Below are 14,415 nucleotides of genomic sequence, written 5' to 3' on the forward strand. Positions count from 1 at the left end.
TTTGGCACACTAAAAAACTTGTTTAAACAAAGGCTGAAGCATCTATCTGTTTGTAGAACAAATGTAATCAAGCAGATTGAAAATATAGTGGAAGTGATTTAAATATACATTGGACACCTTCACGGTGTACTGTTTCTACTCTCTAATTCCTTATTAACTGGTTTTAAACCATCCATGTGATTGTTTTCACTCTTGGTAATGAATTATGAAATATGGAGAACAGGTAAGGAACACTGTTAGTCATTTAGCATTCTATTTCTAGATGACTAGTAGCCTCCCTGAATCAGAATGTTCTGGTTCAAAACATTTTTCTCTATTTGTTCTGAAGTGAATATCCCTAACAATAAAAGTCATGGTAGTCCTTGTTGGTCCTTATAACTAGACACATACAGCTAATGACTGTAATTACTGTAGGATACATAATTGATCTGCACACATTTTGACTTCTGGCCCATGATATAAATAAATTATCATCCATTACATTTGTTCCAGGTCATCATAAGTGACTCTCTTAAAGGTTCACAATACAGCCATTCACCACATTAATGAATTAACATCTTTCAGACTTTCATTCAATTAATCTAAAGAATGTTAACAACCATGCAGTTTATCAGTGCAACTTAAAGGAACAAAGAGATGATTTTCTTCCTCTTTCTCCAACATATAAATCTGATTATGCCTGGCAAGATAATAATAGCAACTCAAATTCACTTTAAAGTATTATAAAGTTTTCTATCACCGCAATGTAAAGTACAACAAATTGGATACTGCTTCCCCAGAATTTTAAAAATTAAAAATGCATGATATTAAAAAAAAAAAAAAAACCTCAGCACATACTGTAAACAAGAAGTAAGGAAGTAGCAAGTAGCAAAAAGAATTAGGAAGTCTGAGATGGTAAACTTTTCTTAAAACCTTGTTTGTAAAAAGTTTACAAATAGTTCACATAGAGTAACCTATAACTTGTTTAGTTAGACTTTGCTTTCTATCACAGATACACACAGAATCACAAAAGAGAGACTAAAAAAGGACAACCATAATCTCAGTGAGTACATTTAACACTTTCCAAATATTTATTATTGTTAGTAGACTGTGGAAATAACTTTTTGCTTTAAAGTAATTGTTGAAAGAAAGACTGAACAAACATTTTTGTATGTGAAGGGGATAGACCTGAAAAATTGAATGGTCAAAAAACCAACTCTTCCAATTTCTCAGCCAAAATCATGTCTTCAATTTCTTTTTTTTAATGTCCCACTGCCAGATTTTATCTTTATCTACCTTCCCCTTGATCTTTTATAGCAATTAACTATGTAATGCTATTTCATGCTAGTATTCTGTTCTTGTTTTTATTATTATTTTGTTTCCTAGATTCAATAAGTTCCAATCTTAAACTTGCATCAGTGACTGTTCTTCCTCTCTTTTATGCAATTATTTTCTTGTTTGATAATTTGTTTGATTGAAGTAAACCTTTTCTCCATTTCTGTGGGGAAGACATCATCTAATATTTCTATGGAAATGTAATGTATAGCGAATCATCATTTACTTTATTGGTTTTACTCCAAATTGGTCAGTTCAGGTTGTGTCCAAATCATAATTCCAGCAGTGTATTATATCATAGATATGGCCCAGGTATGGATACATTTGATGGTGTTTCCATCACTCTTTTTATGCCTAGCTCTTTTCTCTTTTCACACTTTTTGTATGTGTTGCTTAATAATCACATTTTAAACTTGTCCATGTCTGATGTTATCCAACTATAATGACTCCTGGTGGTTTGGCCATTTAACAATAGCAGTAGTATTTAGACTTATATACAGCTTCATTGTACTCTACAGCACTCTCTAAACAGTTTATCAAGTCAGCATATTGCCCCCAACCCTAGGAAAGGTGTGAGGCTGAGTCAGCCTTGAGCTGATAAAGATAAACTTCTTGCAGTTGGCAGAGTTAGCAGGCAATACTGCATTCTAACCATGTGCTACCATGGCTCCTTTGGCATTTCAATTTCATATATTGTTTTTGATTTTACCCCAAATTATTAAATATTAATAATACTGAATTATTGGCCTTCAATGCCTTGGGTTAATCTAGAAATTTTGCCTATTGCTGCATGCAAAGAAGAAAATCCTGAAATGACCAGAAATGGATTTTTAGGAGAAAGAACTAGAATGCTCTATTTGCAGAGATTGTGTGTGGGGAGCCCATATCATCTTACCAGTAATAAATTGTAAAAACTTGTGCCATAAGGTTAGATATCTAGGAAAATTGTATTTTCCTACCCAGTTTAAAATAAGTAATGAAACCAACATCCCACTTCACTTAATACCATTGTATTGAATTATGCAAGAATTGGTGAGTTTAATATAATTGGACTGCACTTTATTTCCATTGTTTCTGTGTGATTTATATGTGCATCATGCTTCATGGGCATCTTAAAATAAAACTGCAAATTCCAAATGAATTATGTCTGTGTGTCAAATAATTTGAACAATATTCTAGTTAACCTGATATTTTTATGTCTGAATAATCATTTTGGTGACAATGACCACCAACTGTGCCATAACGTTCTATAATAATATGAAGCAAGTGGATGGCTGCGTGCAACAAACAGATATTAAATGTAAAAATGTTAGGTGTGAAAGATTAGGTTCACAGAAGGTCAAATTAAACTGATTTAATGCTACTCATCCCTATGCACAGGAATATTCTCACCTGCTAAAATTTAAATAAAAATCAACAGAATTAATGGAGGTTGGACTTCCACTTGTGGCTACAGAGAGATTCTAGGCTGATCCTTGTTATAACTCCACCCTCTGCCCCTCCTTCCCCTATATTTTACAATCAAAAAGTGACTCATACTGTTTGCTGAAAAACATTTGTAAAGTAATTAAAAAATTTAAAGTATATTTGTTATGTGCTGTTGAGCAGGGCTTTTTTTTCCAAACATGAATAGTAAACAAGATTTACAATTTGTGAAAGAATAAGCATACATTTTTAAGATCAAAGCTAGACATTCCTTAAACATGGATGAAATTGTAAAGTAAATATTTTCATTGAAATGACAGCAAACACATGATGGTATTATCACCTCTTTGCAGCCTTTTAAAATAACTTGTCTGATATGATAAAAGAACTGATCCATGAGCACTGATTCACAATTTTAGTTCATTGTCAAATCAAATGAGAATCACAATTTGAACACACAGTCTTAATGTTAGAGGTATACATTGTTATATTTATCTTATACATTAAATCCCGATAAAAGCTTTGTTGGTTGCATAGTTTAAATGAAGAGTTAGGTGTTCTTTCATTAAAAATAAATATTTTTGTATTTCTTATTTTTCTCCTTTTAAAAGAAGTTGTCTCCAGGATAGCTAAACTAGCTATTTAATAGTTTTCACAAATTAAATATTTTTAAGCTTTACAAAGTAGAAATACTGTGATGTTTTGAAAGAGAGTATGGTGTTTTGTAACAGAACAATGTGTTGCTGTTTGTTAACAAATTATATCTTTTCTGTTATATTCTGCTACTATTAAGATATATTGTTTTATAGTTGAAAGAAGAAGAAGGTATAACATTAATTACCGGATCAAAGAGCTTGGCACCCTTATTCCAAAGTCTAATGATCCGTGAGTTCACCTGTTATTTTTATCATTGTATTTAGAATTTAAATAAAAAGCAAATAGAAAAACTGGAGCAGAGTATGAAGCAGGAATTTTTGATGTCATATTTGGACATTTTGCCCAAAGTGGCAGATTGCTAGAGTCAATTTTTGTGTCAGTTGATGGATAATTTCAGATTCCAATTTAACTGATAATCTACATATAATATATTGGTCCACATGGTAAGATATTTTTAACATGATACTTGAAATAGCATATTTATAAGATAAATGCCATTTTGGGCTAAGTATCTCCTTATTAACAGTGACAAATCATATTAGCCTAGATATACAAAGCACTTTCATATAATATTTTATGTAAAAGTATATTTTAGTTTGTTTTAATCATACAGGTTTTAAAATATGATATGGAATTGTTGCTAAAGCTAAACTATGATTTTGGTGTATTATTAACACTGAATATCAAAATTAGATAAACCTTTTATTCAAATAAGAATAAAAGCATGCTCGTTAGAAGATCAGGTGAAAGGAGTTATAAATTTTAAATTATATTCAGAAATTTATGTTTAAATTGTCAGTAATATATAGTTCCTAGTTCATTAATGGAGAGTTCTACACATAGATTTTAATCAGAGTTAATAACAAAAGCATTTTTACTAAAAATATAAAGACTATAAAAATAGAATCATGAATCTGCATTTAGATCTTACACAAAAAAGGCACTTTATTACATTCTTTTGACACTTATTTTCATTCTGGGATTAATTTTGATATATAAGGGCTTTTTAACTATTCTATTAAAATTTCCATTCAGAAGCAATAATATCTAAGAGTGAATAATGGTCATGTAAATCATTATTTCATATTAATATAAAAGATTTTGTACATTTTTATGAATTTTGCTGACATGCACAATTGTGAAAAGGTTATCATTACTTTCTACAGCGATATGCGCTGGAATAAAGGAACTATTTTAAAGGCATCAGTGGAGTATATCAAGTGGTTACAGAAAGAACAACAGAAAGCTCAAGAATTAGAGCAGAGGCAGAAGAAATTAGAGCAGGCTAATAGAAGATTGTTGCTACGAATTCAGGTTTGTAGAGAAAAATGCTTATTCAAAGCTAACTTCTTCCTTTCTCCATTTTTTGATTTTGCTACAGCTTTTACATGATCAAACTGTATTCAATGATTATAAAACACATGCACATAGATCTACACTGTAAGAAATCTATATTACTTGGAGACTTAAGATACATTTTGAAAAATGTTCCTTACCTTGTTTTACTTTGGAGTACAATGTCCAGTTGTGGGTTTCAAAACCCACCCCTACTGGTTCGCTCATGGGCGCGTGGGCACTCAAGCATGTGTGATGCTTCTGTGCATGTGCAGACGTCTGGGAGGGAGGGTGGAGCCTCCCACCGCCATTACCGGTTCACCCGATCCGGGGCGAACTAGTAACAATTCACTACTGACATTGTCCAACATGAAATTGAGCAGCACATAATTTTCTGGTCACTTCCTATAATAGACTGTGATTGATCTACAGAATTTTTATTTTTTTAAATCAAGTTTTTATTTTTATTTTTTTAAATTTATACATATCATTGTGTGAATGGTGCGATGTTTGAGTATCATACATTTCAATACATATAAACATATTCCTAATTACTACATTCCGTTTTCCTTATTTCATATTATGTACTCCTACCTTTTACACAAAATTTTAATTTTCGTATAAATATTAACTGTTTTCTTTTCTCCTGTAACCATATTCACTCATTTTTACAACACCCCTCGACTTTCCACTTCTTTCTCCTCCCTCTCTTCTCTTCTCTCCTACTTCCCGCCTTCCTTCTCCTCTCCTTCCCTTTCTCCTTATCTCATTCTCCTGTCCCCTCTCTATTTCCACTCTCTCCTCTTCTTCGCTTCTATCTCCTTCCCTTTCTACTCTTCCCCTCCCCTCCCCTCCCCCTCTCCTTTCCCCTCTCTATCCTTACTCTTTCTCCCCTTGTCTCCTACTCCCTTCCACTCCACTCCAGTTCCCTCTCTCTTTTCATTGTTACATATAATATTCCCAATACCTATAGAATATGGTGTATTTTCCAATTGATATCTCTTTCAGCTATAGCCATACAGCTTCTTTAAATTACGTTCAAAAATCAAAGAAACAGGCTTAATCACTTACACATATATTGTTAATAATCATCATCATAATTATACTATCATAATATTAATTAATCTTTGTGTTAATAATTTTATACATATCATCATTCTAGTCACATATATATATGCAGCTGCAATATTATTCTTTTAATACTAACATCACTTCATTAATCAAACAGCATACCATCTAAATATCAGTTTCTTACATCCTCACATTTCAAGTTTACCATTATTTTCATTCTTTGTGTCTATTTTTGATATTTCTTTTCCTAACTTATTTGACTTTGTGATACGTTGCTTTACACCCTTCCATTCTAAACTTCCACTAATATTCCCCCCCCATATGATTATAGTCAAAGACATGATACTGTGTTTTATCATTCATAATCCCATTCTCTAACTCTTCCTTTCTATATATTTTAAAATTTATTTAATACACATAAATATATCTACTTTCACTTTACCTACACACTAGTCATATTTTATACACTTTTAATAACACCATCATTCAACTATATCATTCTAATATTAATACAATTATTATCATATAATCATGACATATCTTTAACTCTTTTTTTCCTCTTAACCATTATCTCTTATCCACATCCCTTCCTTTAATCCTACCTTTTTTTAAACTTGTCTTCCCTGTTTTCCTCTTAAGTCTTTCATTCTATCTACTTCGAGGTTTATATTCTGAATCCATAATTTAATTTTTTCTCCTTGCCCTGTCTTTCCCCACTGTTTAATTTGAAAGCTTTCTCTTCTAAATCCTATCATTTCCCCTCCCCAAGCATCTTCTTGTTCCTCCTATTTCTTTTTTAAATCTTTTAAAGTGTTCCCCCCTGTTTTAATTCCTCAATTCTTATTAATTTTAATAGTGTCTCCTCCTTGGTTATCTTCTGTCTGCTGGTTTTTCAGTTCTAATTCTCCTTCTATCCCAGTTGATAATTCCATTTTTTCCTTCTTGTCCTGATCTTTATTCTTCATTTCTTGTATACAATTTTCCAGTCTTCTAACTATACGATCCAATATTTCCACCATATCTTTGTGTGGTTCCAGGATAAGGTCCTTAATATCTTTGTTATTTTGAGTTATTAACTCCATTTCATTTAGGTCTCCTCAATCATCCATTCAGAAACCAGATCTCCTAATCAACTTTAAATGTCTCATCAATGTCCAATCAAATCAGTTAGTTAGTTCAGGGATCCTCCACTTCTCAAGTCGTTTTTGTATATTCAATAGTATTTAGGGGTGTAGACATCAATTCTTTTTTTTAATATTCCAGTGGTTAGAAAGTAAATATACATCGTTCAACAGCTATTTCTCTCCATTTCAATATTTGCTCCCAAGTCAGAAAAAATTACTATCATCAGCAGATGGCGCTCTTTACTTCACTTTGTTTCCTCTCTGCTTTTATTATGACTCTGCTGCTGTTCTACTTTTATTTTGACACACTCAGTTTATTTCTATTGCTTAGTTTATCTTATAGCTCTGTTATTTGAAGAAAAGGTAGGTTTATAGTTCCAGCATCTTAATATGCCTTCTTAATATCATGCCTTTTATTTTAGGGATTCCATTTCCCACTTAATTTTCTTTTTAAACAGATACTTACTTCTTTAAATTGCCAATATGCTTTTTTTCCACATAGTTGCATGCCACTGTAGCAAATTGTTCTAAAAGGTATTCCTCTTAAATTTTTTGTGGGGTCCAACTTCAGATGTAAATCTTTTCTTACCCACACGACATACCATTCAGCATTTCTCTACTCCTGCACAAACTTATGAATCTGGCTGTTCCCCGGCTTCATGGCAGCCATTTTGACTGACGCTTCTCCTAGTCTTTGGATGAGGCACTTCTCCGAGTCAGGGAAGGGAGATGAGGCTCCCCTCAACCTGCAAGGTAGTCCCTTTGCTTCACCATCCCTCCAAGGTGGCTATGGCTTCTAATGAAGCCCCTGACAGGGAGAGCTTGGAACGGACTCACAGAGGTCGCAGATCTTGCACTGAAAGTGCCAAAAGCTCAACCGGAAGCTTGATCTACAGAATTTTTAATTAAGTAAGTTATGCACACAGGTTCTAGATAGCATTCCTAAATATTGTTAGAGAATTAGTATGCAAACATAGGCATTTTAAAATATTTAGTGCAAGGCAAAACTCATGGGTCTGTTTCATTTTCAGAGGTAAATAGTGCAACCAGAATCAAGCAAATAATCATCAGCCACAATAATGCAGACAAGTTCCTGCAATTTTCCTGGAAAGATTTCAGAAGTGGTTTGCCATATCTTAAATTAAATTAAAATTAAATAGACATGTATAGGACTGTGTTGTAAGGTATCTTAGAGTATTAAAACTCTACTAAGATGGATAGGACTTCCATGTCTAAGTAATACAGCTAAAGAACACTCTGAAATTACAGGATTTGAAAATATATTATCTAGAATATGCATAACATGGTAAATAGATGTTTACTGAAAACAATAATTGTTTTTATTAAAACAATCACAGTGAAATGTGAAAATGTAGGCATTTTAAAATTCTGAGAGGCACAGGGCAAAACGTGCACTGTCCCCCACTTTGATTATTTTTGGTCCGTTGAACTCAAAAACCCAGAAAGTGGGAATTTGTGGAGAATTTCTAATAGAATATCTATTAGGATCATACTTCAACTGATTAGTTTTTCTGACATGAATTAAAAATGTGATCTTGATAATTTCAAATAATTTAATTTCTTTGGAGATGAACCTAATATGAGTTAAGCCCAGGCAATTGCCTCCATACTATCACTGCTTCCCCATAATTAAAAAGCCCTGCTAAACAGTTATATTAAGCAACCATTCTTTATTCATACATTAGATCTCCCTCATTTTTCCAGTATCGTATCTGACCTCTGTATTCTTCAGATGTCACCTATATCATGGAAGATATTAAGAATTCATTCTACCAGCAGAATTGCATCTACAAGCAAAATAGGAAGGCCATCTGATATTTTAGATTATTAAAACATTTATATGTTCATATTATAAAATTAGTAAATTTAAAATTATTGATTTTGTTATTAATCTTGTTTATAATATTAATTTTGTTTACTACATTATACTACTTCAATATTTATTATATACACAACATTGCTAGTTGGATTAGTTTACAAATATTGAAAGATACATGCACACAGATATACATACAGTTTTAATCAATTTCTACTTTATGGAAACAAGACAGCTTGATTTATAAATGTCTAAAACTGGTTTAATTCAATTAATTATAAGGTATAAACAAGGTAAGAATGATGCCAAATTTTCATTAGCTTAGAAAGTGAAAGCAAATGTTTCCAATCTCATCTGTCAAAAGTAACAAAAGATAAGCCTAGGTATTTAATATTTCTGTAAACTCTGAAGCAAGGGAAGAAAAATGTTTTTCTTTTGCTTTGAAAATTTTGGAGAAAAATGGAATATTTTTATTTTTATAGTTATTTTTAGCACTCTATGCAGTTATTTAGTTCAGCAATTATTATGGATTCAGATATTTGACATCCTTTCTTTCCCTTCCTTCCTTCCTTCCTTCCTTTCTTCATCCCTTCCTTCCTTCCATCTCCCTCCCTTGCTCCCTCTCACCCTCCCTTTTTTCCTCTTTTCCTTTTGCTTTCTTTCTCTCTTTCTCTTTCGATTGGTGGGATAGCAAAGTGAAAGTATACTTTGTTGAGAGAATAATTGTAACATTAACTGAATTTATTTTTAATAAATATTTTACTGCAAATTTATATGCAAAATGCTTAGCTTTAAAATGAAGCATTCTTCAATTTTGCTTATTTAAAGAAGGTGATAGGAAAAAACAATCCTGTAAACAGAAAAAAATTTCAATTTTATATGTGTGTGTGTGTGTGTGTATATATATGTATTCTGGATGCAGAAAGCACTGATTTTCCAGAAAAATTGTGAAGAAGCTCGGATTATATATTTTATCACAAAGGCAGTGTATAAAGAATTTCCTTTTTCAGAATCAGAACCTTCCCCCCAACAGTTTTAATTTCTTGTAAGCCTTTATTTTTATCACTCTATTATGAAATAATAATTTCATTATAATATTCTTGTTTTATGAACTTTTGGAAACATAGTGATTTTTCACTAATATCATAGATTAATGTCTTTTGCAACTTGGCCATTTTATATACCAGTAATGGCTAACCTTTTCGGCACCAAGTGCCAAAAGCACACGCACGCACGCACACCCATAATGCAATGCGCGTCCAAACTCACTGTGCGACTTCCCCATGCGACCTTCTGCACATGCGTGCGTGACTCCCATGTGCGCCCCACCCCCACGCATGTGCATTCAGCCCCAGCACATGCATGTGTGACCCCCCATATGCACCCAGCCCTCCATGCATGTGCGCACAACCCCTGCACAGGTGGTCCACCTCCCCATGCATGCGCATGCATCTCCTGCATGCGCCCCACCCCTGTGCATGCATGGCAGAGACATGAAAACAGCTGGCCAGTTGGAGGCACGCATGTATGTGCAGTGGACTTGAGCTGGGGCGATGGCTCATGTGCCATAGGTTCGCCATCATTTTATGTATCATTATAAAATATACTATAAAATATCTCATAATCTATTTTCCATTTTTTAGAAGGAAAATGCCTTAAAAGGTTTTTTTTTATTCCTGATTTTTTTGTTCCTGAACTGGAACTGAGGCATTTATATTTGTGCTTGAAATTTAGACTCCCAAATCATACCAAGAGTCCATGGTTCATCATTATGGCTATTATGTAGTCTTTATATGGCTTTAAGAAAACATAAAAAACTAGGCTTGTCACATTAGTATGTTACATTTTAAGCATACTGTCAGACTAGATTTCAGAACTGCACCAGATATACTACCATGATGCATAGTAGTATATCTGTTGATTTTTTGCATGGTAGTATATCCTATGATTTTTTAAAACTCCTGCTCTCTAAATATTTTGTTTTCTCACACAGGAGCTAGAAATACAAGCACATGCCCATGGACTACCAATCATGTCTTCAGTCAGCGTGGTTGACTTAGCATCCAGGGTCATGAGACAACAGGCATATCCAGAAGAGAATTCAATAGACTATATTCAACATCTAGCCATGGCTCATGAGCAACATGTTGATCTACATGACCCAGCTGCAGCCTTTTCTGATCCACTCTCCCATTTTACAGACTTGTCTTTTAGTGCTGCCTTAAAAGAACAGAGACTAGAAGAAATATTACTAGATGATACAATATCGCCACTTGGGATAGACCCTCTTTTATCTTCTGTGTCTCCTGCTGTATCAAAAGGAAGCAGCCGAAGGAGCAGTTGCAGTTCAGGTGATGACGTATAACATAGAAGAACATTCCATAGATAGAATAAAAGGAATTCTCCCTTGCTTTATTGGTGCTATATTTATCTTACTGCTTATTTCAGCATAATCAGGTTGGTTGCTGATATAATCTGTTTTGGAAAGGGTTGAGTGTGAAATAAAAAATAAGAAAATTTCCAACTTTATAGAAAGTAGTAAAATTTTACTCTTAGACAAGACAAGGGGGGGAATACATTTTCAAGAAGAACATTACTTTTTCATGCACACAGGGCAAACATTTTGAATGAGAACTTAATTTATTCATTACAAAGTCTCTGAATCATGAAAAGAAGTTTAAGATAACACTTTGGCCTCTGTGCATGGAAGTAATATATAGAAGACCTTTTATGTAGAAACATGTGTAAAATCTACTTATTTCTATAACTCTCTTGTTTGGAAGTGATGACTCAAACCATCAGACATTTTGTATCATTCTTATTTTTTTTTACCAGGGATGCTGCACATACATTACCTTGCAATTTTATTCCACTATTGTATTGAAGCAAGTTGATGCTAGAGAATGTTGGGGTCAAAGGTAGCCCACTGCATATCAATCTAAAACTAGAGGTATGTGTTCTAGTAGTTCAATACTACTATAGTTCAAGGATGCTTGAACTATTGAAAATGAGAAGCAGGACTCTAAAATAAACATTTGAAGCAGGACCCTAAAATAGATATCTGACAACTTCTAGAAATTATTCTATGTATCATACTGCATCCATAATAGCTTACAGAGATTCAAATTCAGAGAATGTACTTCACATCCTGGAATTCTTGACATTGATCATGAAAATATTTCCTATCAATTTAAATTATTTACTAATTAGGAATGAATTAGCGGATCATAAACCTAACAGCATGGAAAGTGTGCATTAGGGATATAAAACTATATTGCATGTGGGAAAATATCTCTATCTTCACATAATTGGACTGCCCTATTCCCCATAAACAGGGTATAGTGCCCAGCAGTATCACTTGAAGGTGAATTATATTATTACAAATTGGTGTACTTTGTCCCAGTGCATTTTGGGGATAAAATCACCCAGTGGTTTGAAAAAGTCCAGGCCATATAAACAAAGGCCTAGATTGATTCAGCTTAATATTTAAAGATGGTAAAAGGCCTATTATGAATGTTAATTATTCCAATCATTGAAGAATGGACATTTTATTTGAATGGAGTAATTGTACTACAGGAGTATAGCTGTCTGAAACTATACCCCATTAAAGTCAGGAAAAATGTTGTGGAATTTATTGTGAATATTATTTGAAATGAAATATCAATGTTAGGTAGGAAAAAAGAGTAGATTGGTAGATAGGAATCAAGGTCAAAGAGTTTGAAAAAATCAGAATTTTTTGCACTGGAGCATTTCATATATACTACATAGAAAGCGTCTGTTTATAATACACACACACACACACACACACACTCAAACACTATTTATAAAGATTTACCATCCAAAAGTGAAACTAGTTGACTTTGGGATAACCTTTGAAAATTGGCTTAAGGATGCACTTAAGGAAATGCTTTTGTAATAGATGTCCATGAAAAAAGAAGTTTAGTAGTAAGAGGCATGGGTTACCTCATTTTTGGCTATATGACATCCTGGAGAATAGCATGAAATTTTAATACAAAAAAAAAAGTAGAAGTATACAACAAGTAGGATTGCCAAAGAATCTAGGCAGTTTCAAAATAACCTTATGCTGGACACTTTCCTAATGAATATATTGAAATTAAATGGATTATATGTCCATTATAAGTTAGATTCTATCGAAGTGCTTGCTATTTTGTTTTTTATTTTGAATCTTGCATTTTCATCTGTAGTATAATTTTATTGATGATGTTACAATATACATTATTTGTGTTTTATATCTCAATTTAAATATTTTAACAAAGGAACTTGTATATTTTACCCCTCCCCCATCTCCTCTAAAAAAACTAAATGCACTTCATGCAAAGAAGATGTTAGAGCAATTTGCACAGTTCTCTCTCTCTCTCTGACTCTTCTGTCTCTCGCTGAGAGAGAGAGGGAGGGAGGGAGGGAGATATAACTGCAAATTGCTCTAATGTCTTCTTTGCATGAAGTGCATTTATTTTTTATCAATATTTGAAATATAAGATCAAGTATTGAAAGATCTTTATTGCGTCCTTTATGCAAAGAAGGTAGGATTTGCCTTCTTACTGTGTTCTCATACATGGGGAAGAGAAGTAGGCCAAATGAATATTGAGTATTTGTTCAAATATGTTTGAAAAATAACCCAAAAGCTTTCAAAAGAACTTAGTCAAGACTCGGTAATAAGTATGTACTTTTCATGTGGTGAAGATCCTAGGAATTTACAACTAAATTACTCATTGGAACAGGAACTTTGGATTTTTTTATCACTCTTTTTCTAGTAAGAGATGTTTAAGATTCTCTAATTCGTTTAATCAGAATGAACAGTAAAATTAAGAAAAAGAATTGAAGTATTGGTCTTATTTAATTCATACAGTAAATGTAGGTACTCATGAGATAAAATACAAACCTAAGCTCTAAGATATCTTAAAGCAGAGATAAGATTCTACAAAAACTAAAAAAATGAAAAAGAAAAAAAATGCTATGGCTTTATATCACTGTAATAATTCCATCGCTTAATACTAAGAACATTGTTATAGATCATTTGATTATAATAGGGCTGTGTCTATAAAAAAGAAAATTATTGTAATTTAAAATTATGTGAAGTCTTGTAGATGATTTGCATTTACTGTTATTTACTGTTACTTTTAAAAATAATTGTTATTTTATAACAATTGCTATTTTTAACATTAATACAATCACTTGTTTTTAAGCAACTGCATGCAAAAGAATATGCTTTTTTACCAACTCTGTTTCTATCCTTATTAAAGTAGTTTTAATATATGCTGATATTTTTTTATTTAAAGTATGCAATTACAACATAAGTAAAATAGATCTTTTTATAACTTGCATGAAGTCAGAATGGCACTAAGCAATATATCCAGTGACACACAATAATAATACCAGTTAAGCATGCTTACTGTGGAGACTATGTTGAACAATAAATACACAATGCCATTATAAATCATGTTCATGTTGCTATGTACTATGTCCTTAATATAATCCTGTCTTTTTTGTTTTATTCATGTTCTTAAAGTTTTGGAAACAATTTAAAATGCTGTAGTAATTGCTGGTAGGCAAGATGATACTGAATAATTAATAAAGAAACTGTACCAACCTTTTAAGTATATTAAAACTTCCTCCTTAGACAATTTAAGA

At 32.5% G+C, this 14,415-nt stretch overlaps 1 protein-coding gene across 7 annotated transcripts in view; it reads left to right on the forward strand.

The window, feature by feature from the left end:
• The window catches only part of TFEC (transcription factor EC), a 182,814-nt gene extending 169,661 nt beyond the window's left edge, over positions 1-13,153 (forward strand). For 5 of the 7 annotated variants that reach the window (XM_058191161.1, XM_058191154.1, XM_058191158.1 and 2 more), the window contains 5 exons: positions 992-1,042; positions 3,549-3,624; positions 4,563-4,710; positions 10,757-11,114; positions 11,599-13,153. In XM_058191161.1, coding sequence (XP_058047144.1) covers positions 992-1,042; positions 3,549-3,624; positions 4,563-4,710; positions 10,757-11,114; positions 11,599-11,657 — 692 coding nt within the window. In that variant the 3' untranslated portion in view covers positions 11,658-13,153. Of the gene's footprint in view, positions 1-991; positions 1,043-3,548; positions 3,625-4,562; positions 4,711-10,756 lie in introns of all 7 variants that reach the window. The other 2 variants (XM_058191159.1, XM_058191160.1) reach the window with 1 other exon arrangement.
• The last annotated feature ends 1,262 nt before the right edge of the window (positions 13,154-14,415 follow it).

This window comes from Ahaetulla prasina, chromosome 7 (genome assembly GCF_028640845.1).
Source record: "Ahaetulla prasina isolate Xishuangbanna chromosome 7, ASM2864084v1, whole genome shotgun sequence".
NCBI lineage: Eukaryota > Metazoa > Chordata > Lepidosauria > Squamata > Colubridae > Ahaetulla > Ahaetulla prasina.